Source organism: Salarias fasciatus, chromosome 16 (genome assembly GCF_902148845.1).
Source record: "Salarias fasciatus chromosome 16, fSalaFa1.1, whole genome shotgun sequence".
In the NCBI taxonomy this organism is placed as follows: domain Eukaryota; kingdom Metazoa; phylum Chordata; class Actinopteri; order Blenniiformes; family Blenniidae; genus Salarias; species Salarias fasciatus.
In genome coordinates, this window is record NC_043760.1 from 1,418,493 (window position 1) to 1,446,418 (window position 27,926).

The 27,926-nt window shown below is 53.9% G+C and overlaps 1 protein-coding gene across 2 annotated transcripts; it reads right to left on the reverse strand.

Annotated features, from left to right (window-relative positions):
- Positions 1–503: 503 nt before the first annotated feature.
- fhip1b (FHF complex subunit HOOK interacting protein 1B) lies at positions 504–27,841 on the reverse strand. Of its 2 annotated transcripts, none has more exons than XM_030112738.1 (12): positions 27,565–27,841; positions 19,802–20,194; positions 18,663–19,070; positions 18,338–18,568; positions 13,217–13,462; positions 11,837–12,004; positions 10,449–10,528; positions 10,154–10,323; positions 8,277–9,539; positions 6,363–6,541; positions 5,483–5,645; positions 504–5,400 (listed from the first exon to the last, which is right to left on the reverse strand). In XM_030112738.1, exons 2-12 carry the CDS (start codon positions 19,928–19,930, stop codon positions 5,096–5,098), a joined length of 3,342 nt encoding a protein of 1,113 aa, XP_029968598.1. In that variant the 5' UTR covers positions 19,931–20,194; positions 27,565–27,841; the 3' UTR covers positions 504–5,095. The 2 variants fall into 2 exon arrangements, with proteins under 2 accessions (XP_029968598.1, XP_029968599.1); XM_030112739.1 differs by lacking the exon at positions 27,565–27,841 and adding an exon at positions 21,164–21,281.
- Between the last annotated feature and the right edge of the window lie 85 nt (positions 27,842–27,926).

The window sequence follows — 27,926 nt, forward strand, 5'->3', positions numbered from 1 at the left end:
GAACTCTCCAGGCCTCGGCGTATTTCATCCATTCATCTTCCACCGCTTATCCGGGACCGGGGCAGCGGTCTAAGCAGAGACTTCCTGTCCCCAGACTTCCTGCAGCTCTTCTGGAGGACCCTGAAATGTTCCACAGTCTGTCCAGCGGGTCCTCCCCCCAGAACTCCTCCCCAGGGGGGCATCCATCCTAAACAGAAGCCCGAGCCTCCTAAGCTGGCTTCCCAAGAACCCTCGAGCCCCCCATGGAGGAGCCGAGAGCTGGTCCAGGGCTCCACCACCAGGACGAAAACCACATTGTTCCTCCTGGATCAGAGGTTCCACTATCGCCTGATCGCCAGGCGCTCGCATGCCAGCCCCAACCCCGGGCCTGGCTCCAGGGCGGGGCCTCGGCTGCGCCATACCGGGCCACCCCCAGGTGGCAGTTCGGGGGGGTCCTACAAAAACTGATCCTAAAACACACACACACACACACACAGGAGAAAAGACAGGACACAGCTGAGGTCTTGCTAGGCAAAGACTTTATAAATTAATAGAAACATTCCCTTTGTAGTGTTCTGACAGCTTCTCCCACTTTTACTACTGATTTTCAAAATATAGAAAAATATTTCTGACGACATTCATCAGTACATGATTCTGGCCTCCCGTTGGCTGTGTCACACACTCCGACCCTTTCTCCTCCTTTCAGGGTTTTTTGTTTTTTACAGTATTTACAGGTGACTTGGCTCCGCCCTCCTCCAGCCTCACACCGGCGACGCCACGGCGTGTTTTGCATAGATCACGGGGGGAACAGCGGGCGAAGAGTCAAAGCTTTCTGCTGAAACCAGTGAAATGAGCACTAAGGAAACATGGCACGATGAGGCGATCCGAAACAAACAGGAAGTGGCACGATGAGGCGATCCGAAACAGGAAGTGGCAGCAGGATCCTTCACCTGATGTATGTTCTGTGATGGAAGCAGCTGTTTGGACACTTTGGCTTGTTGTGTGTTTGTTTGTATCCAGAAACAATAAAGGTTGAGCATTAAATCAGCGTCGGATCAGATCAGATCGCAGCGTTCAAGTCAATGTGTCAAAAAACAAAACGGGAACAAAACACAATCAACAACATTAGCTTTGGATTTCCTCCCAAAAACAATGTCAGTTAACACCGGTGAGAAAGAAACGTTTGTGCGAAGCAGGCAGGTTGAAGGTGCAAATCCAGACCAACAGCATGTTCCTGCTGGTTTCACTTCAAAGTAAAAGTCGAGATGCACGGTGGAGGTTTTTAAAACCGATCATTCACCAACTTTACAAAACGATGAGAAGAAAAAGAAACAATTGATTTCCTTACTGTCTGACGATAGTGGATGAGTTTGGATTGAAATATGAATTAAATCCAGATTAAAATGGAATAAAATCATGTTAGCCTGTCTGCTAAGTCAGTCTAGTCCACACTGACACCTAGTGGCCACAGAGGGCCGTGCAGGACTGCTTTCCAATGTTTGACATTCATCACAAACTAAAAAGTTTCAACATTTTACAGATTTATAATAATCATCACTTCCAGTTAAAAAACAAAATGAGAAAAGTATCAGATTTATCGATTTCATTTGGTTGTTTTTCATGACTTTCAAGTTAAAATCCTGAAGAATAAAATTCAAACTGAGATCAGATTTCCTCACATCTGATCAAAATGATAATCAACTGACAATATAAATAAAGATTTAAGCTGCCATTTTTTAATCTGAGTGTTTAAAACACAAACTGGATCTTCAAACTGGCCATGAAGGAACATAAACGAAGAAAACAGGAAATCTGATTTTCCCGCTTCTTCCGGCCTCACCTCGTCATTCCACCACTGACTTTTATTTTGTAGGACTGTCAAACGTGAGGTCGTCAATCGGTTAAAGCAAGTAATCAGATTAAAACCTGTGAAAGAGTTTTCCCCTCAGAGATGCTAAACGTCAGGAGGCGGGAGTCGAGCCGGCGCCTCACAATGAGATGAACTGGAGCGTCACGACTTTCAAACATCCCCAAACAGGAAGAGACCAGGTCCGTCTCCAGACCGGGACCGGGACCAGGACCCGCAGGACAACTCAGGTCTCACTGAGAACTTCCCTTTTCAAACATTAACAACTAAAACTGGCACCTTCTGAATGCCGTCAATCTGAACCAGAGCAGTTCAGAGTGTGGGGGCGGAGCTACCCTGAGGGGGCGTGGCTACCCCGACAAGGCGGGGCTACCCTGAGGGGGTGTGGCTACCCCTACGGGGCGGGGCTACCCCGACGGTAAAGTCAGGGCTCTACAGGGAATCATGTTCAAAAGAAACGAGGAGTGTGAAGAACTCGTCAGCTGAATCTCCTATCTAAAGGTTGCAGGTTTGAATCCCCACCTCTCCCCGGGTCTGTGTCTTCACTCAAGACAAAGCCTCGTTTTCAGCATCTCAGCTGTTGCCGTGGAAACCAGCATGACTTTCAAAGCAATGCTGTGTCAACGCAAAACTTTCCTGAACCGAAAACACAAACGGCGCGTTTTCAGGAGGCCGAACTCTTCAGAATAAAACCTGAAAACGTCCGACGAAGATCAAGTTACAGACTTAATCCAGAGACTCTCCAGGAAGAGCGGCGCTCTGCAGAGTCCAGGCAGAAAGACAAACGCCTGCTGAGGACAGAGAGGACTCAGACTGAGGGCCTGGTTTCACGCTCCGAGGGCCCCGACTCCACGCTCTGGGGACTTGGTCTGACGCTCCGAGGGCCCGATTCGACACTCTGGGGAGATGATTCGACGCTCCGGGGGCCGGTTCGACGCTCCGGGGGCCCGGTTCGACGCTCCGGGGGCCCGGTTCGACGCTCCGGGGGCCGGTTCGACGCTCCGGGGGCCGGTTCGACGCTCCGGGGGCCCGGTTCGACGCTCCGGGGGCCCGGTTCGACGCTCCGGGGGCCGGTTCGACGCTCCGGGGGTCGGTTCGACGCTCCGGGGGCCGGTTCGACGCTCCGGGGGCCGGTTCGACGCTCCGGGGGCCCGGTTCGACGCTCCGGGGGCCCGGTTCGACGCTCCGGGGGCCCGGTTCGACGCTCCGGGGGCCCGGTTGGACGCTCCGGGGGCCGGTTCGACGCTCCGGGGGCCCGATTCGACGCTCCGGGGGCCGGTTCGACGCTCCGGGGGCCAGTTCGACGCTCCGGGGGCCCGGTTCGACGCTCTGGGGGTCGGTTCGACGCTCTGGGGGTCGGTTCGACGCTCCGGGGGCCGGTTCGATGCTCTGGGGGCCCGGTTCGACGCTCCGGGGGCTGGTTCGATGCTCTGGGGGCCCAGTTCGACGCTCCGGGGGCCGGTTCGATGCTCTGGGGGCCCGGTTCGACGCTCCGGGGGCTGGTTCGACGCTCTGGGGGCCGGTTCGACGCTCTGGGGGCCGGTTCGACGCTCTGGGGGTCGGTTCGACGCTCTGGGGGCCCGGTTCGACGCTCCGGGGGCCCGGTTCAACGCTCTGGGGGCCGGTTCACCGCTGCCTGAACAGGCGCCTCCAGTTTCCAGTTTGCGTGTCTGACGGCGTGACGGGAATCGGCGGCTGAGGATTGGAGCGAGACGCTGAACAGACGAGACCCAAACCAACGCTAGAGACGCTGCTCGGGGGATTCTGCAGACGGACGGCAGGGAGTGAGACTCCGCCCTCCTCCGCCCTCCCCCGCCCTCCCCCGCCCTCCCCCGCCCTCCCCCGCCCTCCCCTGCCCTCCTCCGCCCTCCCCCGCCCTCCCCCGCCCTCCTCCACCATTCACCTTAATCTGCTGAACAGAAGCTCGTTAAACCTATTGCACAAACACACACTATGGAACTATCATGTCAGTATAAGCTGGCCCGGACCGGCATGCAGACTCCTTACAGGATCAGATCTATGGAGAAACAGGGCTCCTTAAGTCAGTTATCCACAAACTAAGTAGAAAAGTCCATTTACACCGCCGACGGCGAGAGGAGCTGAAAAAGGCCTCAAATTATTTGAGGAAGTGAAAAAAGAAGATGTAGAAAATGTGAAAAGACTTCAGAGGGTGGCAGGCAGTGAGTGAGACTGAACGGTCAGTATGTGCAAAAATAAAGTGTTTCACAGAGAGGTGGGTCATTTTACTGGTTCCTAATTCCTCCACTGAAACCCTGAAGTGACACAAGTTCAAAGGTCATTTTCAGACTTAACTTTGAAGATAAACACACTGATGTGATATTTATACATAATGAAGTCTGGAGGACATCACGTCCCTTCCAGGTCGAATCGTCAGGAATTCACAATTAAATGGGAGCAAAAAGTCACTGTTAAAAACAGGATCTATAAACAGTCAGGAGATTAAAAACCAGTAAAATGAAGACTCAGCGTTTCGTGAGCAACACGCCGGCCAGCTGTGAACACTGCGGCTGCCGCCAGCGGAGAAACCCGGCGTGGCACAAAGACGAGCCGAGGCAGGGAAGCCGACCGGCAGAGGAACGAGCGGCGAGTCGCTTCCACCAGAACGGCGAGGAGACGAGGAACAGCTCCGTCAGGAAGAGACCCGGTTTGATCCAAACTTAAACCTAACCCACCGAATCTTCCTGGAGGCGAAGCAGCATGTCCTCAGAGGGGAGATGAAGCGGAAGAGGGCGGCGCCGAGCGGCGCCTCTGGACCGGCTGACGACCCGGCGGCGGCAGTCCGGGTCGACTGAAGGGCCGAGCAGCGGCGCCGCGTTCCACGTTCCATCTGCCGACGTGCCAGCGTGTGTGTGTGTGTGTCTGATTGGCACTCCCAGCTGAGTGTGTGTTTGGTGTGTGTGTGTGTTTGTTTGCCACCTGAAAGCCTGAAAGCTCTGCCTCTAATTAAAAGATGAAAGTATGGACTAGCACCAGTAACGTGCGCCGACTGCTCCTCTCTGTGGCGCCGCCACACACACACACACACATACACACACACACCACAGCGCGGTGTGTGTGTATCTACACGCTCTCGAGTGTTCACACACTTGCTGAATATAGGATGTGAATATAATACATGATATGCACAGACTCCAGTCCTGAAGGCTTCCCCTCGTCGTTCAGGTAGAAAGTTTTGTTCCGAGCGGCGTTCCGGACGCGTGCGGCGTTCCGGACAGGAGGCGTTGACCGTCACTCCTCGGCGGCGCGGCTGTGGGGGAAGGGCAGCGAGACGGCGTGCTCTTGAGCCAGGGCGGCCAGCTCCTTCAGGAACTCGCAGAAGACCACGGCGCAGTAGACGGCGTTCTTCACCCGCAGCGCCTCGGCCTGCCTCTCCAGGCCGCCGCCGCCGCCGCCGCCCCGGAACAGGGCGCTGTGCAGCGACTGGCCGCCGTCCCGGACGTGAGCGAAGGCCAGCTGGGCGGCGTGCCGGGCGCGGGTCGGGCTGTTGGTGTGGCGGAGGATCAGATCGCCGAGGGACGGCTTCCGGCTCTTCACTGCAACAGGAAGGAGAAGGAGGCGTCAGACCGGCAGGCGGCGAGGGGGGACCTGGATTTAGCCCAGAACCCGGGTCCTCACCCAGCGAGTCGGAGCGCCGCAGCGGGGGGGCCGCCGCCGGAGAGTCGCTCCAGTCCACCTTGCTCCGGGCCAGCAGGTACTGCTGGGCTTTCCTCAGCATGGCGGGGAAATCCTCGTGGGAGGCGGCGAACGCCTCGATCCGGTTCTTCACAGAACCCAGAACCTGAGGGGGAACAGGAAGAACCAGCTCAGAAACAGAGGTTCTGCAGTCGTTAAAGTCGTTCTGAGCTACAGTTGTGGATAAGATGTCTGATCTGGTGGGGAGGAAGCTCCCGTTGGAACCTGCTTTTCTTCTTCTAAAAGGCGACTCCCGGTTCAAGATCTCTGAGAGAGCGCAGACTCTGGCCGCCATGACATCGCTCTGAGGCTCCCGCCACATCAATGATCAACAAAACCCTGGCTACAAACTCTTCTCGGAGCGCTCCACCTGCAGTGGTCATCAGCTCGCATCAACAATGCCAAGCCAAGAAGGCTGGTGATGTGGGACAAGGCTGCTGAAGATGTTAGAAACCTGGAGTTGTGACTTTTGTATCTTTCATCTGTGCTAATCCAACATGTCCATCTTGTAATCCTGATCATGATTGTGTCCTAATCTGTGTGCTCCATAAGGAGGGGGGGTTCTTGGTTAAAGAATGTATCGTGTTTATTTGTGTTTAAATTTCTAGAATTAATGCATCCTTTGAAGTTGACGTTGTATTGTTGTTACAAGTTGAAAAAGTTAATAAAAAGTTGATTGCAAAAAAAAAAAAAAAAGTCGTCCTGAGCAGAGGAACCTAAAAGCTGTCAGGATGTCAGGAACATGGTTCAACAGAACCGAGCCGGGTCTGCCTTGACTGGGGGAACTCAGGGAACCCCGGGGGTTCTTGGCGGGTCTGCCTACCTGGATCAGGGACTTGACGCTGGGCTGGAACACCATGTTGGTGTTGAGCAGGAAGGAGCGCAGCAGCGGCTGGGGGTAGCAGGCCAGCTGGGCCACGATGCCGGTCAGCAGGATGTTGACGTACAGCGAGTTCTGGAGCATGTTCTCCAGCTTGGCAAACAGAACCACCATGAACGGACCTGCAGGGACACACAGGATCTTCAGCTGAACAGACTGGAGTCCACACGGCGGTTCTGACCGTCAGACCCTCCGGCGTCTCCACTGGTTCTGATTAACTGAGAACCCAGAACCTGAAGCTCCCTGAAGGTTCTGCTGCATGGAGAACGATCCGTCTAATCCCAGACCGTCTGGTACCACCTCTTATTCCACGCCTGTTCAGTTCCGCTCCAAAGCTCTTCTGGAGCTCTTCTTTCTAGCCTGCTTCAACTGACTCCGCTACTCCAGTTTTTCAACCATTCCAACCTTTTCACCTGGTTTTGCTCCGTTTCGTTCTGAATCCTCTGCACAGCGTTCCTGGGTTTTAGCTGCAGCCTTTCTGAGCCTTGAAACCAGGAGAGTCTGTTCGACTCTGCATGTCTGTTTCTGCTGTGTGTCTGAGAGGATGAAAACAAGGAGGATTTCCTCTGAAGCTGCTGCAGCCTGAAGGAGTCACACGCTGCCGGCCTTTCCTCCGTTCCCAGTGTTCTGTGAGGTTCTGAGGGGTTCTGTGAGGTTCTGTGAGGTTCTGTGAGGTTCTGACGGGTTCTGTGGGGTTCTGTGGGGCTCTGTGAGGTTCTGAGGGGTTCTGTGAGGCTCTGTGAGGTTCTGAGGGGTTCTGTGGGGCTCTGTGAGGTTCTGAGGGGTTCTGTGGGGCTCTGTGAGGCTCTGTGAGGCTCTGTGAGGTTCTGAGGGGTTCTGTGAGGTTCTGAGGGGTTCTGTGGGGTTCTGTGGGGCTCTGTGGGGTTCTGAGGGGTTCTGTGGAGCTCTGTGAGGTTCTGAGGGGTTCTGAGGGGTTCTGTGGGGCTCTGTGAGGTTCTGAGGGGTTCTGAGGGGTTCTGTGGGGCTCTGTGAGGTTCTGAGGGGTTTTGTGGGGTTCTGTGAGGTTCTGAGGGGTTCTGTGAGGCTCTGTGAGGTTCTGTGAGGCTCTGTGAGGTTCTGTGGGGCTCTGTGAGGTTCTGTGGGGCTCTGTGAGGTTCTGAGGGGTTCTGTGGGGTTCTGTGAGGTTCTGAGGGGTTCTGTGAGGCTCTGTGAGGTTCTGTGGGGCTCTGTGAGGTTCTGTGGGGCTCTGAGGTTCTGAGGGGTTCTGTGAGGCTCTGTGAGGTTCTGAGGGGTTCTGTGGGGTTCTGTGGGGCTCTGTGGGGTTCTGAGGGGTTCTGTGGGGCTCTGTGAGGTTCTGAGGGGTTCTGAGGGGTTCTGTGGGGCTCTGTGAGGTTCTGTGGGGTTCTGTGGGGCTCTGTGGGGCTCTGTGAGGTTCTGAGGGGTTTTGTGGGGTTCTGTGAGGTTCTGAGGGGTTCTGAGGGGCTCTGTGAGGTTCTGAGGGGTTCTGAGGGGTTCTGTGGGGCTCTGTGAGGCTCTGTGGGGCTCTGTGGGGTTCTGTGAGGCTCTGTGAGGTTCTGTGAGGTTCTGTGAGGTTCTGTGGGGCTCTGTGAGGTTCTGTGGGGATCTCTGAAACTCCGTGTGTCAGGAGTTAACGCCGGGTTCTGACAGGATCCGTGATAAAAACACAGTTATGCAGACGATGTTCATGTTTACACTGACTGTTAGAGCGGCTCCTCTGACAGGATTTTATTAAAACACTATTATTAAAACTCCAGAAGGAAGGAAACCGTGGCGACAGAATGATTCTTATTCTAGTACGTTTTCTTCTTCTTCTCTCTGGTTTTATTCCGGTGTTCATATTTCAGAATGTGTGGATGAACCGATTGACAGTCTTACCGGTGTAGGGCTGGGAGGGCGGCTGGTTCAGAGGCCTGGCCGGACTGCAGACTCCGCCCACAGAGTCGTCCCCCGGCTCCTCCTCCTGCCGCTCGGCGGGCGGCGGCTCCCTGGCGGCGGCGGCGTCCTGCGGGCAGGCCGTCCTGCAGCGCTCCTTCACCCGGTCCTCCAGCTCGCTCAGCTCCTGGGTGAAGGCCTCGATGCTGATGCCTTGCCCGTTGGCGTCCCCGGGCGGCGGCGGGTCTCCGGGCGCCTGCTCCAGCAGCTCCTGGATGAGGCTCTCCACCGACTGGCCGGACTCCGGGGGGTCGGGGGAGGAGCCGGCGGTCTCGGCGGGGGCGTGAGCGGGAGTCTGGCTGCGGGGGAACGACTCCCCGTCGCCGCCGAAGAAGGCGGGGCAGCCGCGGGAGGCGCAGGGCGCCACGGAGCCGTTCTGATTGGCGTTCTGGTCCAGGAAGCGCCGCTCTTCCGGGTCCCGCTTCACCTTCTTGACCTCCAGGCCTCGGTCGCCGCCGTCCGAGCAGCCGTCGCCCCCGGCGACCGTCCCGTTGTACACGGCCTGGTAGCTGAGGGTGATGGCCGAGGAGGGGGCGCGGGGGGGCGGCGGCGGGGAGGCGGGGTGGGCCGCGGAGAGGGGCGTGGCCGCGGGGGAGGACGGGACGAGCGGAGGCACGGGTTTGGGGAGCGGCTCCTCCCGCTGCAGGCTGCGCTTCTTGGAGCGCGGCGTCAGGCTGATGCAGCTGTTCTTGCCGATGGTGACGTCCCACTCGCCGCTGTCGCGCTCCGAGCTGCTCCACTCCGACCGCGCCGCCGCCGCCCTCTGCTGGCCGGGAGGCGTGCCGCCGCCGCCCGGCTGCAGGGAGAAGTGCTCGGGGAACATGGCCATGGAGGGGTTGGCGGTCGGGGGAGGCGGGGGCGGCGGGGCCGCGCCGGGGGAGGGGCTTTCTCCGTCGTAGGGGGCCGACCAATCCCGGCAGGCGTAGGAGCAGCGCTCGATGCCCCGCCGGGCGTCCTTCAGGTACTCCAGGTAGCCGCAGTCCCAGTCCAGGCAGTCCGAGCCGGCCTGCTGCTGCTGCTGCACGGGGCTGTCGGGGGACAGGGGGCGGGGCCCCGGGCCCCCCGGCTGCAGCGGCTCCACGCCGGCGGCGGTGGAGGGACCGCCCCCCGATCCGCCGCCGCCGCTCTGCTGCCTCATGAAGAAGGCCAGGCGGGACGGCGTGCCGGGTCTGGGCGCCGCCGGCTCGGTGCTGGGACTGCCCATCACTGCAGACAGGAAGCAGAGGAACAGGGTCACCCGACCTCCACATGTCCCTTTACAGGCTCCACTGTTTTACTTCCAACGTAAACATGTCAGAAACATTTCATAGACTATTTATGGCATTTTCTACCAAGAGAACGACTCGTACTGCCAGAATCAATCAACTGGTAGATTTTACCAACAGGACCAGTTCCTAGTCGTCAGGTCATCTGGTTTTATCTTCATTTTCTGTCACTTTGATGTTTAACAAACTGTTGTTCAGAATGTGTGTATTCATCGTTAAATTTCCTGATTTGTTCATGTCTGCACTGAGCGCTCAAGTCGACTGAAAACTCCCATGATGCCTCACTCATAGCAGAAGATTTCTAGGCTGTTTGCCCCTGTTTTCTTCAAATTAAGAATGACGTATCAAATTAGTCTACAGGTTTATGAGACTACGAGCCACTGATAAAAAAGAGCCACGTTTGAGTCCATCTGTTCAGGTTTACAGCAGCGACTCAGAACAGCCGACGTCCTGCAGAAGCGTCTGGAATCCAGAGGACGTCTGAGGAAACGCTAACGCCACCTGGCGAGGCGGCGTTTCGGGCGCCACGCTGACCCCGCCAGCGCCGGCGCTCACCTTTCCCCCAGAAGGCGGCGTCCTCGTCCCGCTCGGCCGGCGCGGCGGCGTTGGCCCGGCAGCACTCCGGGATCAGCGACAGGAACTTGTCGGCCGACTTGCCGTACAGGTCGGTCTCCCTGATGGCTCGGCGCTGACTCAGCATGACGTGAGTGCAGGGCAGCAGGTACCTGAGGGACAAACGCAGCGGGTGCATCGCTACAGATTAATTTCTTGACCGGCATTAAGGGGGGGGGGGGGGGGTGTTTCTCAGTCCAGCAGACTGAAGGAACCAAGCCGAGGTTTAAATACGGACCTGAGAACAAGCTGCAGCATGATGTCTTCACAGTTCAGGGACAGGAGAGTCCTGAAGAGGCTCAGAGACACCATGCAGAGCTGCAGCACACACACACACACACACACACACACACACACACACACACGCACACACACACACACACACGCACACAGAAACTGGTGAGATTAGACGATCACGGGTTAATTCAGGCTGTGTTTTAAATCTTAATTCGTCTCTTTATGTTGAGAAAAACCCCAGACGGCTCAAATTCTTCTTTTCCCCACTAAGTTCCCAGAGCCTGATGACCGAGGTGATCCTCAGACCCGGCGACAGACAGAAGACAGACAGCGGTCTCTCACGCTCCAGACTGCGAGGAAGAAAGCTGAATTTGAATCAGGGGGTCAGTGATGTTGAACAGGAGGATATAGGATCAGATTACTGTCAGATTATTACCCAGATGAGACGCGGAAGAATGACTGAAGCATCAACATTCCTCAAATGACACAACATGTCAGAGTTTTAACTGAAAACATTCAAAAACCTGAATAAAAGCAACCTTTGATTTGGTGACGACGAGTTTCAATCACAATTAATTCATGGAGGGCTGTCAATGATTAACTTTTTAAAATTGTGATGAATCACAGGATCAGGGTTCGAGTTATCAATCGGCTCAGAGAACAGAAAGAGGACAGAAAACTGATTTTCCCTCATAGTTTCTCCTGTTCAGTCCAGCTGAATCCTGAGGATCAGATTCTTCATCTGAAGCTTGAAATGTTCCAAACATCCTCCTGTGATCCATGTTCTGGACTGATCTGCACTGAGAGAGCACCTCGGCCTGGCCCTCCCTTGAGCAGCTCAACTTTAACGTGTTGGATGGTTCAAATCCCTCATGAGTGTTTTCTGATGAGAAACTGCTCCACTGCAGCTAAAACCTTCAGATAAAGTGATTTTTGAAATCGAATGACAGCACGAGTGGAGACAAATTTACGACCAGCTCTGTGCTGTAATACCACTCTGCACCACAGGGTGGTGCTGTGAGTCACTGCACCACTGTTCAGTTAAAGAGCTGAAGAAGCAGCAGACTCAGATATTAGAAGGAACAAGACGTTCGGCGAACCGCTGGCTTTTCTGTCAGCTCTTCACATCAATCCGTTTAAACTGCTCCGCAAAGCAAACAGGATGTTGTTACACAACTCCATCTGTGCTTTCCATCATTCAAACACAATCAAAATGCAGTTATCAGAGTTTCACATCACTCACACACACTCTGGCTTATTTCTGTTAGTGAAAAACAAAAGTGCAAATCAGGATATGTGGAGGAAAAAAGAAGAAGGATTTAAAATGAGCTTAAAAAACCTCCCTGATGCTTATTTCTTACACACACACACACACGCACGCACACGGACCCTGGAGTTGCTGCTGATGCGGGTGAGCAGTGTGTCCAGGATGGTGTCGTTGTCGTGGCGATGCAGCAGGATGAAGCGCAGGAAGGTCTTCAGGAGCGACGTCTCCGTCACGCTGCGCAGGAACAGGTCCAGGTAGGCGGTGCTGGCGATCATTTCGTCCACCGACGACTGCGCACACACACACAGACACACACACACACGTTGGTTAAACCGCTGAACACTGCTAAGTTGAGAACCAGAACCAGTTCCCTCTGGCAGCAGGAATTCTGGGATGTACTGCTGGACTCATGATGCGAGTCGTGTGTGGGAGGCGGTGGAGGGACGGAGGCCGCCGCTTCCTGCCGCCGTGACGGAATCATGTGACCCACAGGACAGCGGCACGCCTTCAGGAGCTCCTGGAGCCGGATCATGACGGAGGCAAAGACTAGAAACCAAGACCCTTCAACTCAGGGTCTGGGCTTGAACACATTCCAGTTCAAGGTCAACTGCATCTTGAAATAATGGCAGAAGAAACTCCAACTTTCAGTTTGAGAGAGAAAAAACTGGAGCGAGACGCTGAAGGAGAAGACGGACGGTTTAAAGGGAAGGTGTCTTCACCAACGGGACGGTTTTTAACTATTTCTAGAGAATATTTCGTACTCATTGCACCTTTAATCCTGACAGTTTTTCTCTGCTGCTGTGCAGAGTGTAAAGATAAAAATGTCTGTTTTCACAAAATCAACCAGATTGTAACGGAAATGACAAGAACCAAGTGAGTTTCAGTCTCTGCTCGACGCTCCACATCGGGTTCGACAGGGTTGCAGGTCCAGTCCGTCTCTACAGGACGGCTGAGTTACGCTTAAGGTTCAATCAGTGGCTGCAGCAGCGCTATGGCTCTACAGCGCCCTCTTCGGGCCACAGGCGGCGCAGACTGACAGATTCAGACAGAAGAAGCTTCTGGGAGCCTTCAGTCTCTCTGCTTAAATCATTTCACACATTGTTGGCTTTTTGTAAAAACACACAGCTTCATAAAATAAAAGAATAAAAATGTCCTCATTTCAAAGCTGACACCAAGTTAAAGCAGCGATCTATGACCTTCGACCTTTGACCTGCAGCTCAGGAGCCACAGCTCTCTGTCACTTCACTGAAGAAAGCAAGGTTTCAATAAACTTTTATTTTTTAAACCTGCATATCAAGAGAACTTTTAACGCCAAAAAAAAAAAAAAAAAACTAAAATAGCTGGAAACTAAAAGACGTTGACATAAAAAGAAACATCTAAAACGGATAAAAAGGCAAAAGGTCAGGAAACAGCCTGTTAAATTAGAAAGACCAAAACAACTGCTTTATCAGTCGGAACGGCTCCGATCTAAAACAGCCACAACGGCCGGACCGGCTCCTCACCTTGTGCAGGGCGGGGCCCATGACCGGCACCAGGAAGCCGTTGTGGAGGTAGTCCAGCAGCTGCGAGCGGACCAGAGGGTGGGCCACCTGCACCACGGCGTTGCAGAACTCCAGCGAGTTCATGAACAGCACCAGCGAGGACACGCCCATCCAGTCCTCCCGCCGCAGGGCGTGCCAGTCGTCCCCCCGAACCTCGATCTTCCTGGGCAGCGACGAGTACAGAGCGCTGAGGCCCGTCGCCAGAACCTGAGGACAGGACGAGCCGGGTCAGGAGGAGGAAGAACCGGGTCAGGAAGAGGAAGAACCGGGTCAGGAGGAGGAGCCGGGTCAGGAGGAGGAGCCGGGTCAGGAGGACTGAGGACGGGTTTACTTGGAACCTTGGAGCTTCAAACTAAACACACACTTGACTTTCATGAAGCAGGGTTCAGAGCTGCAGTGTAAAAACCAACATGTGGATCATTTCTTCCCGTTTCGAAAACACCGTCGTGTTTTCAGGAGAAAAAGGAAAACTTCCACTGCCGAAGGAGCAAATGGATTCTCCAGGACCTGCAGACCCGGCGCTGTCTGTCTGTCTACAACAACCCTGACACGGTGGACCAACCAGCTGGAGAGGCGGGTCTGAGTCCACCACCGAGTCCACCACCGAGTCCACCACCGAGTCCACCACCGAGTCCACCACCGAGTCCACCACCGAGTCCACCATCGAGTCCACCACCGAGTCCACCACCGAGTCCACCACCGGGACAAATCGGCCTAAAAGTCACATAGCGGTCCTTTCCCTGCAGGAGGACATCCGGGGAAACGCAGCTTTAAAATATTAAAAAAGACCTGAGGAGAGAGATAAAGCCGAGGCAGCTCCATGCTGCTCCCTGCTAAGACCACATCCAGACGTGAAGCTGAGAGGACGGGCGGCGGCGCTGCGTCCTCCACTGGACCGTCCACTGGGAGCCGGTCAGGACGAGTCTGCTGGAGCCAGAGGAGCAGAAAATATCAGACGGCTCTTTAGAACGCAGAGACCACCGACCACGGCGTCACGCGACCGTGACCGGGAGAACGCCGTGTTCAGATCAGACGCTGCAGGGAGCGTGAGCGAGCGAGCGAGTGAGTGAGTGAGTGCAATGATGTCCAGACAAACCTCTCAAGCCAGTGAGTTGAACTCCCCACAGGAAGCCCATTGGCATATTTTAGCTCTTTAGCTACATCTAGTGGCTGCAAAGCGACACTGCAACCTGCAGCCGGTCCTCCACCTGGACCCGGACTGGTCCCTCACGGAGCGCTGCAGTCCCTCACCTCCGCCACACTCGGATCAGAACGAGGGAGCCGGAATATACCACGTTTGTGTTTTAATAGACGAGGAGGCGTCAGCAAAGGTCGAGGACCAGCTGGACGCCACAGAGGCTGCAGGTCAGTGGATCAGAAGTAATCACATTACATACTGGCCATCCATTGACCCTGTTCTGAGAAACGAGAGAGACGCTGCTCTGAGACTCACTGAGACTGCTGCCATAGAAACAGCAGAGATGTAAACGGCTTCATCCCGGCTCTTCTGGATGAACCTTTCTAAAGGCTAAAGCCTGATGACTGGAGGTCAGAGGTCAGAGGTCAGGGGCCTCGTTCATCTCTGGCGGGCCGGACCGGTAAACTGTGCCATAAGAACCTTTCAATTTTAACTCATTTTTTGATTATACATGATGAAAATGTTCATTTTGATGAAGCCAATTTTAATAAAACCATCTGGAGTCCAATACTCCAAAAAGCCGTCGTGTCCTGCGTGTTTTCCCAGGCTCCCCCTGACCGCCCGGCGCCCAGGATAATCACGGTTTACTCGTCTGACAGTTCTCATAACCGGCCGGCCGGATTGGAGCGCCTTGCAGGCTGGTTTTGGCCAGCGGGCCTTATGTTGAACACCCCCGGCTGTGTTGGATTACGTCTGCACGTCACAAACGACAAGCTGCACAGAGAAAGGCATTATGGGAGAGAGAAGCAAGGTGAAATTCATCATATTCAGGGAATTTCTAAAGCAAGATCAGGGAAAAGTTTCACATGATCCACATGTCAGACTGAGAGACGGACCACATTGAGAGACGGACCACATCAGGACCACATCAGGTCCAGACGGGTCCAGACGGACCACATCAGGTCCAGACGGACCACATCAGGTCCAGACGGACCACATCCAGGTCCAGACGGACCACATCAGGACCAGACGGGTCCAGACGGATCACATCAGGTCCAGACGGACCACATCAGGTCCAGACGGATCACATCAGGTCCAGACGGAACAAGGAGGAGGAGTCTGATCACCAGGACTTTGTGTTTGGGTTTTTAAGAAGGAGTCAGGAAGTGGAGGCGATGCAGATCAGGAGGAGCGGCCCGTCAGAGAGCATCCTGAGTCATCTCCTTCCTCTTACACCCTCACTGATGCAACACACACACACACACACACACACACACACACACACACACACACACACACACACACACACACACACACACACACACACACACACACACACACACACACACACACACACACACACACACACACACACACACACACACACACACACACACACACACACCTCTAAGAGCAGAATGAAAGCTGAAGCACACACTGTAATCAAAGAGTCCTCAGCTCTCACACCAAACAGTATCAACATGTTTACTCACATATCAGAACCAGATCTGTGCAGCTTCTGATTCCAGAAAACTGTTTATGGCGTTCAACTCCCTGCTTCCTCCTGCAGCTGCTCAGCCGTCCACTGAGCTGATCCTGATAAGTTTGCCTCCTTTTTCACTGAAAAGGAGGCTGCAGTCAGAACCAGTTCTCTGAGCCGGACCGGCCCAGTCAGCTCAAACCCACCACTGCTCCTTCTCTCTGCTCGTTTGCTCCTCTGAGTGAGGATGAGGTCTCCAGACTTCTCCTGAGCTCAAACCTACAACATGTCCTCTGGATCCAACACCCAGCAGCATCCTGCAGACCATCTGGTCCATAATCAAACCTGCAGTCACACATGGTCACTTCCTCCCTGGAACCCGGCATTTTTCCTGCTACTTTTAAACAAGCCCGCGTCCCCCACTGCTAAAAAAGCCTCATCTCAACCCAGCCCAGGCTGAAGACTACAGGCCAGTCTCACTTCTACCATTCCTGTCAAATACTGGAGGCTCAGTATTTAACCAAGTCTCTGAACACCTGCGGAACCAGAACCTGCTGGACCCTTTTCAGTCAGGCTTCAGATGAGACCACTCCACCGAGACTACACTCCTATCAGCTGCTGGTCCGTCCTCTGTCCTCCTGCTGCTGGTCAGTCCTCTGTCCTCCTGCTGCTGGTCAGTCCTCTGTCCTCCTGCTGCTGGTCAGTCCTCTGTCCTCCTGCTGCTGGACAGTCCTCTGTCCTCCTGCTGCTGGACAGTCCTCGGTCCTCCTGCTGCTGGTCAGTCCTCTGTCCTCCTGCTGCTGGTCCGTCCTCTGTCCTCCTGCTGCTGGTCCGTCCTCTGTCCTCCTGCTGCTGGACTTGTCTGCTGCCTTTGACACCGTGAACCATCAGATCCTCCTCTCCTCACTCTCTGACCTCGGCCTCTCAGGTTCCGTCCTGTTGTGGTTCAGGTCCACCTCACAGGCAGATCCTTCAGAGTGTCATGGCGAGGGGAGGAGTCAAGGTCACATGGCCTATCGACAGGAGTCCCTCAGGGGTCGGTGCTTGGCCCCTTACTCTTCTCTCTGTACACCACCTCACTTGGTGCAGTGATTCGCTCCCATGGCTTCTCCTACCACTGTATGCTGACGACACTCAGCTCTTCCTCTCTTTTCCACCTGACGACACCACAGTCTCAGCTCAGATATCAGCATGTCTGGCTGATATCTCCACCTGGATGAAGGAACGCCACCTTCAGCTAAATCTGTCTAAGACTGAACTCATGGTCTTTCCAGCTTGTCCATCTGTCCTCAGATCAGTGTCCAACTTCACTCCAGCCTACTTGTGCCCACAAACTCAGTCAGAAACCTGGGTGTCATGATTGATGACCTGCTGACCTTTAAGGTTCACGTGGCCTCAGTTTCTCGGTCTTGTCGTTATGCCCTCTACAACATCAGGAAGATCAGACCCTTCCTGACCCAACAGGCCCCCCAGCTTCTGGTCCAGGCTCTCGTGATATCACGCATTGACTACTGCAACTCTCTTCTGGCGGGTCTCCCTGCAGGTCCAGTCAAACCTCTACAGAGGATCCAGAATGCAGCAGGTCTGGTCTTCAACCAGCCCAGCAGAGCTCATGTCCTCCTCTGTTCATCTCCCTTCATTGGCTTCCAGTTGCAGCCAGGATCAAATTCAAATCTCTCCTCCTGGCTTACAAAACGCTTACAAGAACGGCTCCGGCCGACCTGGACTCCCTGATCCAGGTCTACTCTCCTTCACGCCCTCTTCGCTCTGCATGTGAGAGACGTCTGGAGCTTCCAGCCCAGCTCGGCTCTGAACCTCCAGCCAGACTCTTCTCCTCTGTTGTTCCCAAATGGTGGAACAAACTTCCTAACTCTGTGCGTTCCGCCGAGTCTCTTTCTACTTTCAAGAGACAATTGAAGACTCAATTGTTCAGAGAACACCGAGGGTCTTAATCCGACCCCATGTTCGGGGAAGAATAGATCAGGTGTTCTAAAACCCAGCACTAATGTACCACTGACTAAGTTGACACACACAAATAAAAAAAAAAAAACGGGGGTAGTGACTCCTCTTCTGCAACTTGATGGCAACTCCCTTCACCAATCGCACTTGAAGCAATTGAAGCATTTACTGATGGTTTCTTTCTTTCTTATGTCTGTATTCTTGCTTGTGTTGGACGTCGCTTTGGACAAAAGCGTCTGCTGAATGAAATTGTAGAATTGTAGAATTGTAAAACTGACCTTAAATCAGGACTAAGAATGTAAGTAATGAAAACGTCCACATCTGTTTGGACGAATCTCAGATAAGACAGGAAGTGGAAAGAGGGGACCTCTTCAGGATGCTGACCTCTGCTCCTTTGGAAGTCATGACTGATGAAGAGTTGAATGAAAAACAGAACGGCGTCCGGACCACCGGGGAGCAGAGCTCCGCCTCTCTGATCCGATTGGTCCTGAGCCGCTCCACTCACCGGGCAGAAGTAGGAGTTCTCGGAGATGTACTGCGCCACGGCGTGGCGGCTGGCCGAGGCCGACATGACCAGCAGCAGGGCGTCCCGGGCCTGCTGCCCGATGGCGCCGTCCCGGTGGATGAACGGCACGAGCAGCGAGAAGATCAGCAGGTTGGTGGAGCCCTGCTGGGCCGGGGCGGCCCGGAACAGCATCTCCAGGACCACCGGCTGCCGGGCCATGGACACACACACCTGCAAGAGCAGAGCGCCACACGGACCGTTTCCCTCCAGCTGCCACGGTATCGGTGCAAAGATGACAAACGGGATGAAATCGGTTCCGCCGTACCTGGTTGAGCAGCAGCACCAGGCTGTTCTCCAGCGGCGCCGGGCAGCCCAGCTCCGGGTCGCCGCAGGCCGCCAGCAGGCGGAGCAGCGGGTGGAGGACGGCCGTGTGCTGCAGCAGGGGCTGCTGGGACTGGCCGATCAGCATCTCAAACAGCTTGAGCAGCGCCCCCTGGCTGTCGGGGTCCAGGCCGCGGCGCAGGTGCCACTGGACCAGGCGCTCCAGGATGTTCTCCGTGACCACCAGCTCCAGGATGGGACCCATGGACCTGATGACGCCGCCGCCGCCGTCCGGGCGCTCGGCCGGCCGCTCCTCCGCCAGCAGGCACAACATCTGGTCGGTGTTGTTTCTCACGGCCGTCAGATCATCGCTGGAGGACGTCGTCTCGGGCTGCTCCAGCACCCAGGACACCTGAGGAGAGACGGGAGGAGACGGCTTCAGGCCGCACGCCATCGTATTCACTTTCCCCTAAACCGTAAGAGCGCTGGATGTCACATTCTGGACAAAGAGGAAGTAAATCAATTACTAGTCTGAAACTTCTTCCATCTGTGAAAGAAACTCAACCGAAACCTGAAACGGACCAACAGGAACTCACTGCTGGGACCGGAGTCATGTGACTCCGGGCTGAAAGAACTGCGAAAAGCAACTAAATGAAGAAGCCGCAGATCGATCTTCTAATCGGTCTGATGCCACATCACCTCAGGTGACGTGGAGGCTCGAGTTGACTTCTGGAAAGGAAGAGGACTGAAGCGGTCAAGAGAACATGATGAGTGACGCTTCCTGTCGGAGTTTCACAACGTTTATCAGGTGATCTACAGACCAGCATGACGGCTGCAGAGCCGAGGCGCTGCTGCTGCGGCCGATAAGGCGCCGCTCGCCTCGCTGTGGGGCGGCCACCATGACCCAGCAGCGTGAATCACTCATTTAGCAAATGTTTCACAACACGCACCGCGCCGTTCCTGGAAACCAGCTTCAAAAAGTCGGGCTGCAGGTTTAATATTCAGCTGCGGAGTGAGACAGACGAACACCGCTGGGACCACGGCGGGGGCGGAGACGCCAGCGGCCGGGGCAGCGGGGGGGTCAAACATTAGACCGGCCTGAAACCCGGCCTCTGGGAGCGGCCCCGGCTCTGCGGTTCTCACCTGTCTCCAGTGGTTCTCGAACACCATGAGGCAGGTCTCCGGGTCGGCGGTGCAGGGGCCGGAGGGGGCGGAGCTCCGGCCGGACCGGCCCCCGGGGCCCCGGGGGTTCAGCCTGCTCAGCCAGCTCATCCCCGAGCCGGCGGCGGGCAGGTCAAAGGTCGCGGTAGGGGAAGGAGGAAGAGAGAAAGTCAAGGGGAGGGGGGGTGTCCAGAAAGAGGAAGGGGGCTGGGGGGGTCTTGGGGGGCTGGGGGGGCTGGCTGTCACTGCCAGTCACAGAACGTCCAGAAAACACTCGCTGCTGCCTCAGAAAGCCTGCGACCCGTCCTCCCTGCACACCCTGTCATCCAGTCTGGAGCCAACGCCACGCCATCGCCGGGCAGACGGACCGCTTCTCTGTAAACAACAACAACAACAAAACACACCGTTAACACACACTGCACCTGAAATCCCCTCTACACCCCCAGGCAGGCTGTGTGTGTGTGTGTGTGTGTGTGTGTGTGTGTGTGTGTGTGTGTGTGTGTGTGTGTGTGTGTGTGTGTGTAGCAGCACTGCGTGCCTTCAGTGTGGAAGCAGGTGGGAGGCAGGTGGTGTGTTTACACGGGAGTTTTAATTCCTCTTTAAATCTGAATGAAGCTTCGTTCTGCTCTGAAATCACCATGGCAACGCCTGAAAACTTCACTAGGAATGAAGTTTAAATGTGAATAAACCGGCCGGTTTACTCTCCTTCAGGACCAGAATTCTATGTAAATCAATCATGACTTTATTCCAGTCGTTCTGCTCGTCCGCCGCCATGACGCCATATTCCAGGATGACGGCCGGCGGTTCGACTCGTACGGAGACGGTTTATTTAACGGAGCTTCAGAAGAAATGGATTTAATGAAAAGAGCAGAACAGTGAGGACAGAGAAAGAGAGAAAATTGCTTTGTTTACTTCCTGGAGACGTCACTACGTCACGGCTGCCGTCCAATCAGAACGCTGCACAGCCCCCAGAGTTAGAGAGGATTTAATCCTTCATTTTCAGGAATAGAATTCTGATTTACTGAGTTCAGAATAAACACGTCCTGAATTAAAACACGATGGAGCCACAGGAACGTTTTGCATTTTCACTTGGAAGCCTTGAGTGAGCGGAGAGGAGAGCCTGAGAGCCGGAGGAGACGGTGACCTTCACACTGCACGCACACACACACGCACACGAACACACACACACGCACGCAAGTCGTTATTTATCTGCACTCTGCTGCACGGCGGCCGAGCATCTCGACGCTCCTGCCGGCTGGAACAGCTAAGTCTGTCACAAAGCTTTTTAACCTACAGAAGAAACAAAAAAACCAAACAGCAGTCATTGAGCAAGGCAGCACTCACATCGACGATCTCTCCAGACAAACGCAGTCGGCCTCCACGGCACGCCGTTACCATGGAAACACTCCGGTCCTTTAGTGGAGACGCCACAACTGAAACCACCGCTCAATAATTCACACTGAAGAACAAAACAATAAACAGACCTTTTCCTCAGCAAGACACTTCATTTGACAGGAGCTGACTCTAAATACATATTTTGGAATTTTAAAAGTTTTAGGGGAAGAAAAGATTTAGGCAGAGAATAAAAGGTTTTTTTTTGTTTTTTTACAGAAACAGTAAAAGCAGCATTTTCCCTGAAACTCCTGCAGGTAAACTGGAATTATGGCAGCAACACCTGCTAATCCAGAGGACGGAAACATCTTTCACTGTCAAATTACATTCAGTTACCAGCTGAGGAGTCCGAGGGGAGGCGGCCGGCTACAACTCCACAACTCTATTTAGCAGACGCTGTTATACAACACACACCTTCACACACCAGTACAGGCAGCCGCCATGCCACTGGGTGCAGTGTCTCACCCAGGGACACTTCAACATGCAGACAGGGGGACACAGGAATTGAACTCACAACCTCCTGATTAAGAGACCACTGTTCTTCCCACTGAACCACCGCCGCCCCTGAGGCCTCCCGCAGTCCACACTTCACTCTGGAATTCATCCTTTAGATCTTTTCATCCTGAGCGTCAGGATGTGGACCGTGGACATTCTCACATTCTTTTATCTCTATGCTGGCTGGCAGGTTCAGGGACCACAGGAGCGCCTCTCTGCCTTCTGCAGATGATGATGTCCTGTTGGCTTCATGGAACCTGGACCATCATGCACTGGGGAGGTTTACAGCCGAGTGTGAAGCGATGGGGATGAGGATCAGCACCTCCAGATCCGAGGCCCTGGTCCTGGACCAGAAGAAGGAGGTCCACCCTCTCCAGGTCGGCAGAGAGACCCTGGTCCAGGTGGAGGAGTTAAAGCATCTCAAGGTTTTGTTCTTAGTGGAGGAAGGATGGAGGAAGGATGGAGGAAGGATGGAGGAAGGAGGAAGGATGGCGGAAGGATGGCAGAAGGATGGAGGAAGGATGGCGGAAGGATGGCGGAAGGATGGCGGAAGGATGGCAGAAGGATGGAGGAAGGATGGAGGAGAGACTGACAGGAGGGTGGGTGCAGCGTCTGCAGTGATACAGTCGTATCGTCCGCCACGGTGCAGAAGGAGCTGAGCTGAAATCAGAGGCTCTGGATTTACCGACCAGTCTACGGTCTACGTTCTACCGGCCAGTCTTCGCCCCCACCCTCCCCTGGAGTCATGAGATCTGGGTCAGAACCCAAAGAACAAGATCCAGATACAGTTGGACTGTTGCTATGGTGACTCTGAACCACAAAACTACCAAGTTCCAGGGGAATCTGGACTGGGACTGGGACTGGGACCAGTGCCAGCATAATCTGGACCAAGACCAGGGCCAATAGAATCTAGATCAGGACCGGGACCAGGGACAATAGAATTTGGACCGGTACCGAGACCAGGAGAATCTGGACCTGGAGTCCCGGCCCTCTGGAGCTGCTTTCAGCAGCTTCTCTCTGGAGACTCCTTCACTGCAGCAGCCAGAAATCTGAGTCTCCGTCCCTCCTGGTCTGGACTCTGGGACTCTGGGACTCTGGGACTCTGGGACTCTGGGACTCTGGGACTCCACATGCCGTTCAGGTCTTCAGCTCTAGTCCCTGCTGAGACTTCAGCTGCGTTCAGGTGACAGACACCACGGATCAATCAGTGTTTGAAGTCTGGAAAGTTCTAGGAAGTAGGGCTGAACGATATATCGTTATCATATCGATATCGGGATATGAACATTCAGGACATTAGTTTCTCAAAATCAACGATATCAAGATTTCCTCTGCTTGCCCTGCATGTAAGCTTGTCCATGCACAGGTAAGGCCAGCCAATCACAAACCTCGTTTACTGGTTGACAGCTGATGGCAGAGGGCGGCTGCAGAATCTGCACAACCAGTTTGGTGGTAGTGGCAGTGAGTTCTCATAAATAAAACTGCATTTTTTTTTTTACATCCTTTTGTATTATGATGTTTTTATTTTTCTGAAAAATGCTTAACTTTCACTGAATCCATTGTAATATATCGATATCGAGATATCTGGCATGGATATCGAGATATGAAATTTTGCCCATATCGTTCAGCCCTACTAGGAAGGGTTGCAGTTTCACTACAAGTTCGACCATAAACCTTCAGGAAACAAGTCCAATGTCCTTTTTTTTTTTTTTCACCTCACAGCAAATTCTGGAAATCGAAGCTCTCAAGTCCAGAGTTTAGACTGAAACCACCTGATGAGAAGAACCTTCATTAGTGTCTAAAAGCTTTCAGTTTCTGTGAAAACTGGGAAATAACAGTAATCTAGGCTGGTTATTAAAAGAATACTCCGAAGATGTTGGACCCACGCCCTATCCCTATCATTTACAGAGTGAGATAAGCTCATAAATACCTTTTTTGTGTCCGTTCGTCCAGTGCCTGGCTAACAGCTGTTAGCATCGTAGTTAGCTTAGCTCAACTACGGCAGGTTTAGAGGAGACAGAGCCGGACTGAGAAAGTGGACAAAATCCTCCTTCCAGTGGTCCAGGGGACGGCGTGTTAGCACGGGAAGTAAATCCGAATGGTTATAAAACTTTTTAAAAGACGTGTTTTCTTTTCAATCCCTTCAAATAGCGTTCTGACACACAGACCTGCACAAGCATAGTGCGCTGCGGAAGGATATACCGGCGCACAGCGGCTGAGTCTGAGCTTCTACTGCTGTGCTCCGGTGTATCCTTCCAGAGCGCTGCGCATCCTCAGGTCTGTGTATCAAAACATTATTTTAACGGATTGAAAAAAAAAACCTCTTCACCTGCCGTAGTTGAGCTAAGCTAACTACGATGCTAACAGCTGTTAGCCAGGCACTGGACACAAAAAAGGTATGGATGAGCTTATCTCACTTTGTAAATGATCGGGATAGGGCGTGGGTCCAAAATCTTCGGAGTATTCCTTTAAAGAAAGAAACTTGTTTCCAAAACCAACTACCGTATTGGCCCGAATATAAGACTTTGTTTTTTTCCAGAAATTGCATCCTCAAAAGTGGGGTGGTGTTATAATCGCGGACTTACGGTAGATGGTCAATACCCATCCGCGCCGCTAGATGGAGCCAAAGTATCACTGAGCAGAGAGCGAGTGGAGCGATGAAATGAGATCAAATGATCTGATGAAAAATGGCGGATCATCTGGAACAAAGGGGCTGAACGCTGGACAACTGAGCAACAACAGAGGAGAAGTTATGATACCAACTTTAAACTGATGGTGATCAACGCAGCAGAGTCATCAAACTACTGCCAAGCTGCAGGAGATCTGGTGGAGCAGAGCCTCGTTCTGATTGGAGAGCGCAGAAAAAACACTACAGATGCTAACGCTATGAGAAAAGCTTTCCGTGGTCCCAGAGCGACGCTTCAGAGAGACTGATAGTAGGGTGAGTGAATACGTCTCTGAAAGACGGAAAGACGGAATGTCCACCACCAGAGCCTGATTCAGCTGAAGGCACTGGGAAGTTATTTACATCATTTATGCAGTTTTGACCCCTTGAGGCTTCTTATTTGTTGCTTATTGTTTCTTATTTTGAGAAAGAGAATATATTTATTCAATACTGTAGTAATATTTTTTCATTTTATATCTCGTGAAATGTTATCTCAGTTGTGAGCTTTGAGTTTATAGTAATTGTATAATAAAAAGTTGTTTTATGAGTGACCTGTTTTCAGTATTTTTTTTTTTTTTCACAAAATGATCTTTGAAAAATAGGGGTTGTGTTATAATCGGAGTCGTCTTATATTCAGGCCAATACGGTAATTTCTTTTGTCTCATCAAGCCAATTAAAACCAATCACCAAACATTCCACACAGTCCAGTCCGGATCTGCACAGTGAAGCAGGAAGTGGTCCCGAGGAACAGGGTGTGAGGCTGAACAGGTCACGGTTCACACAGCTGACACCTCCAGAGGTCAACAGTTCAGCACTGGAGCAGATTGTTGTTCTTTGCGGCCGCATGAGGCGGACTTGTGTCACATGAATGAACTTACGTCAGACACGAGCCAGAGATTTGACAACGTCTGGTTTTCACTTCTTCACAGACGGCGGCTCTTCCTGACGCTGATCTCCTGCACAGCAGATCTACAGCACATCAACGTTCCCCACACTTCACTGAACGATTCACCATCTCACAGCATCACGAGTCAAGCAGGAGAACCGGAGAACAGGAGAACCAGCAGTGGCCACCCGTACATGTCTGCCTGCACGGCTCGGCCTTTTCTTTGAAAATCCCTCTGCTGAAATAAGACACACACCACGAGGGTTTATCAATTCTAGGTCACACAGTCAATCATAAAAGAGACGATAAAACGAGTCCAGAGTTCACCGTCAGATTCCTCTGGAGGGAGGCGGCCTTCAGGAGGGCCTGAGTGTTTGTCAAGGCTCACGGCACCGCAGCCTCAGAAAACAAAGTGCAAAGGTCATGCTCCAAGCTCCAGAGAGGCTGGAAGTGGAGAACAGCTTGTTTCCCAGGTTCCTGCAACTTCCTCCAACCCAGTGGCTCACAGTTACACCTGCTGCACCACACTCTCCTTCCAGGTGGGCTTCCAGGTCCTGGTCCCAAGCTCCAGGCCCCAGGCCCCGGCCCCGGCTCCAGGCTCCAGGCCCCAGGCCCCGGCTCCAGGCCCCAGGTTCACATCTGGACTTCAGAGCTGCCCCACTGCAGACGCCGTACCAATGTGACCGCAATCCCAGGCCTGGTCTCTGAGCAGCCGACACAGGCACCAGTTACTCCAGGAGGACTGTCGTCCAAACCTGCCACAATATGCAAAAAACATGCAGAAAAGCGTCTACCGTTCCCTTACAGGCCGTTCACTCTTCTAGGGGGTCACCAAGACTCACGCCGCACGCTCTTCCTCATCTGAACCCGACACAACCTGTTGACTCACAGAAACCCTCCTGACTCTGTAAACCCCCCCCCCGAGCTCCAGCAGTACAGTACAGACACCGCTCTGCGTGTGCTGCTTACCGAAAGGTCTTCCTGTGTGCAGTACAAACGCCGACGTGAACTCATAAGGGCACAAACAACATGCACACTCACACCTTCACAACATCCACGCACACACACCTTCACAACATCCACGCACACACACCTTCACAACATCCACGCACACACACCTTCACAACATCCACGCACACACACCTTCACAACATCCACGCACACAACTTCACAACATCCACGCGCACACACCTTCACACTGCGCTGCGGTGACGTTCGTGCAGTTCGAATCCCAGAGATGTAAAGCAGGTCAAACCTCAAATCACACCTTAACCCGACAACAACGAAAAACCGAAACTAACACTGATCAACACTGTTATAACAGAGCATAGCACTCATCCCCGACACGACACTTTAACAGAGGAATAACGCCTCAATGTGAGCAGGGTGTCCTATTTCAAGTTAAGTGGATTTACTGAGGAGTGCCAAACATTTTCTGGTCATTTATTTTATTTAATAAGACCAGTGTGACATTTTGACGATTCCTCTATTAAAACCACCTCATAGAGACAAAGACAGTCTCCATATAACTCCATAAACCAGTGTTCTGTATACAGCATTCTCTTTGATATGCTTTAATAATAGTAATAAAAAGATCAAATCAAGACAGAGTCTTTAAGGGACAGAGACAGAGTCGAGACCAAGACCCGAGCGTCCCAGATCCGGAATGAAACCCATGTCTAAAGAGGACCTTCACGCTCCAGAACTGACAGACTTCACACTGTGAATGCGACCGTGTGAGTCAGAGGCTGCTGAGACGCTGGACTGAAGCTCCGTGGAGGAGACAAACTGTCCTGTTGGTTCAGATTCTGCATTTCAGACGTTTGCTGGACAGATTTGCTAAAATGAAGCACTTTCCTCAGGGTCGGAGCGCGGATCTGCTGTTTCGAGCTGCTCTTACTGGCAGATTACTGAAGGGCTAAATGCTTTTGGAGGACGGATTAGAGAGGACCATCTGAGATTTAGGAACAACAACAACAACAACAGCAGCAGCAGCAGCAGCAGCAGCAGCAGCAGCAGCATCCCCTCATCAGAGCAGGTCAGCGCGGCAGCGCGGTCCACAGACCGCAGGTCCTCCGGTCCTCCCCCCTCAGACAGAGACAGACACCCTGACGGCGCCGTGATGCTCGAACCGGGCAGCAGCCGAGCCTGCAGCGGCGGAGCGGCCGAAAAATACAACCAGAGCGTCTCAGTGGCGAGCCGCTGGAGCGGGCTGGCGGAGCCCGCACGGACCAACGGCTCCGTCAGAAAGGTGTCAACGTCCACCGGGCGTCCGCCGTGCTGCGGCGGCGGGTCGCCGGAGGCTCCTACCTGGGTATTTTTAGGAGTCTCAGCAGTTGTCGCGAGGCGCTGATTCGCTCGGTAGCTAGCTGCCAGCTAGCGGCGGTGTTGCTAACGGGCAGCTGCGGACAGATCCCGCGACGCGAGCGCAGTTAGCGGGCGAGCTGCGGCACACCGGGCCGGGGACGCTACGGCGCTAACCACTCCTCCGGCGGGGCGGCCGGGCATCCTGCTAGCGACGCACAAACGTCCCATTTGATGACTTCTCGGGCGCTCTCCCCTCTCCCGCAGCCATCTTACTTTGACTCCTCCCACACGGCTCCGGTGAGTCACGGCGCTGCCGCCGCTGCCGCGCGCGCCACCGCGCTGCCATTGCCGCTGCCGCGCGCGCC